The 1732-nt window shown below is 37.5% G+C and overlaps 1 protein-coding gene across 1 annotated transcript; it reads right to left on the bottom strand.

Annotated features, from left to right (window-relative positions):
• Positions 1-756: 756 nt before the first annotated feature.
• LOC147820054 (uncharacterized) lies at positions 757-1724 on the bottom strand (the record flags this gene model as incomplete). Its single annotated transcript, XM_087177750.1, has 1 exon — positions 757-1724. A coding segment is annotated over one exon (633 nt), but the record flags the coding sequence as incomplete, so codon positions are not given.
• Positions 1725-1732: the final 8 nt, after the last annotated feature.

Below are 1732 nucleotides of genomic sequence, written 5' to 3'. Positions count from 1 at the left end.
TATTTTGTTCCATATGAAGAAAAGAATGGATTTGGGCAGGAAAATCCCATTTGCATTTTTATTCCGATAGATCAGCTGTTAAAATGTAGTTAACACGTTGTAAATACTGTCTTGAATCTATCAGCCTAATACAGCCACCTAGTGGCTGTATGTTTCACAACATGTTAATTATCACTGAATATTTTATCACACTGTAGCTTTATTCTGTAAATTTCTCCTAAATTAGGACATCAGTAGAGAAAGTGGATCATCAAATTATTTTTACATATCTTTAAGAAAATAAGGAAATCAAGATTATAAAGTAGCCTACTTGAGAAAAAACAATCAGAAATTCAAATAAATGTACTCATAAATGATTCCATGTTTTTTTGTGGTCTTATATACAGGGATTTCTTTTTTGTGCTACTGAGTCAGTAAAATTTTACTCTTTAAACTAAAATTTTCAAAAATTCAGAAGATAATTTGATTAAGATTCAAATTTTAATTTAATTGCAGATTATTTTCCAGTTCAAAGCCCTACTGTCAACCATCAAAGTGGATAAGACACTGAACCCCAAATTGCTCCTGATGGTCAGGCCAGCACCTTGCATTGCAGCTTTTTGCTGCTCGTGTGAATGAGTTCTGTATAAATGCATCTATTTACCATTCATTTCATAGATAACAATGGCTATATTTTAGTTTATTATTCAAACTAAATGACAGACATATTCAAGAAAACACTTTATTCAACTGAAAGACAAAAACAACAGTCCTCCCATGCTTTCCCATTTATGTAACACAAATAATCCATTATATGGATTGGCTATTTTTAAAACTGTCAGATGAAAAATACAAAACATGACTGCTCTGCTGTATTAACTGTACCTGTAAAATGAAAGAGATGCACAGCTATCATAATTCTTACAATGTTCTGCTGAAAAACTAAAGAGTAATACAGCTGGACATTCCATCTTTAACTTTTTGACATCTATTGAGGACTGCGTACCATGCAGCACACAGAAATCACTGATATTGTCACTAAAGGCTCTAATATTTGGTCAATCAAAGCTGCAAATATGCTTTTATATATTAAGCATATCATTAGTGACATCTCAAACCATATAGTCAGTTGGATTATTTTCAGGGTTATTGTTGGTATCCAGTAATAAATCCAGCCAAAAGGGACTAACCACACCCTCTGGATTGTCTGTCAAAGGGCTACTTCTATGGAGGTCACTCTCCTGGAGGTGTCTTGGATCACACAGAGCGTCTGGCACCGGCTGATTTCCATTCTCAGGTGTCAGGTCACCAGAAATTGAAGTTGCACTTTGAAACACAACCAATGGGACAAGCGGTTGGTTTGTAAATTCTACTGCAGAAACACTGTCAGTTAGGCCAACCAGGGGTGAATCAATTTGACTTTGATCTCCTGGGGGTAAGATGACATTTGTTACAGTCTTCTGTTCAGGTGGGCTGTAGGATGGGCCAAAGTCCATTGATGAAAGACCAACAGGATCCATCAGGCCAGGAGGGACATCCCACAGCACATGGCTTGAAGTTGTGTCCAGTCCCATCTGTGGTGAAGAGGAGCCTGCTGATGTGAAAGCACATGAAGTAGGGTTCATAAATGCAGGGGTAAGGTTCATCCAGTTATTTTCCACAGACTGAAACGAGGCAGAGAGAGATTGATCCTGGCACACTGGCAGCATTTGTCCCCGAGGAACAGCTGATTTGTCCAGCAGTATTGGCGGGG

This window comes from Seriola lalandi, unplaced genomic scaffold (genome assembly GCF_002814215.2).
Source record: "Seriola lalandi dorsalis isolate HSWRI2012SDOR001 ecotype SW California unplaced genomic scaffold, Sedor1 jcf7180002003613, whole genome shotgun sequence".
In the NCBI taxonomy this organism is placed as follows: Eukaryota; Metazoa; Chordata; class Actinopteri; order Carangiformes; family Carangidae; genus Seriola; species Seriola lalandi.
Note: the sequence above shows the minus strand (reverse complement) of the source record. Positions and strands in the feature narration are given on the sequence as shown.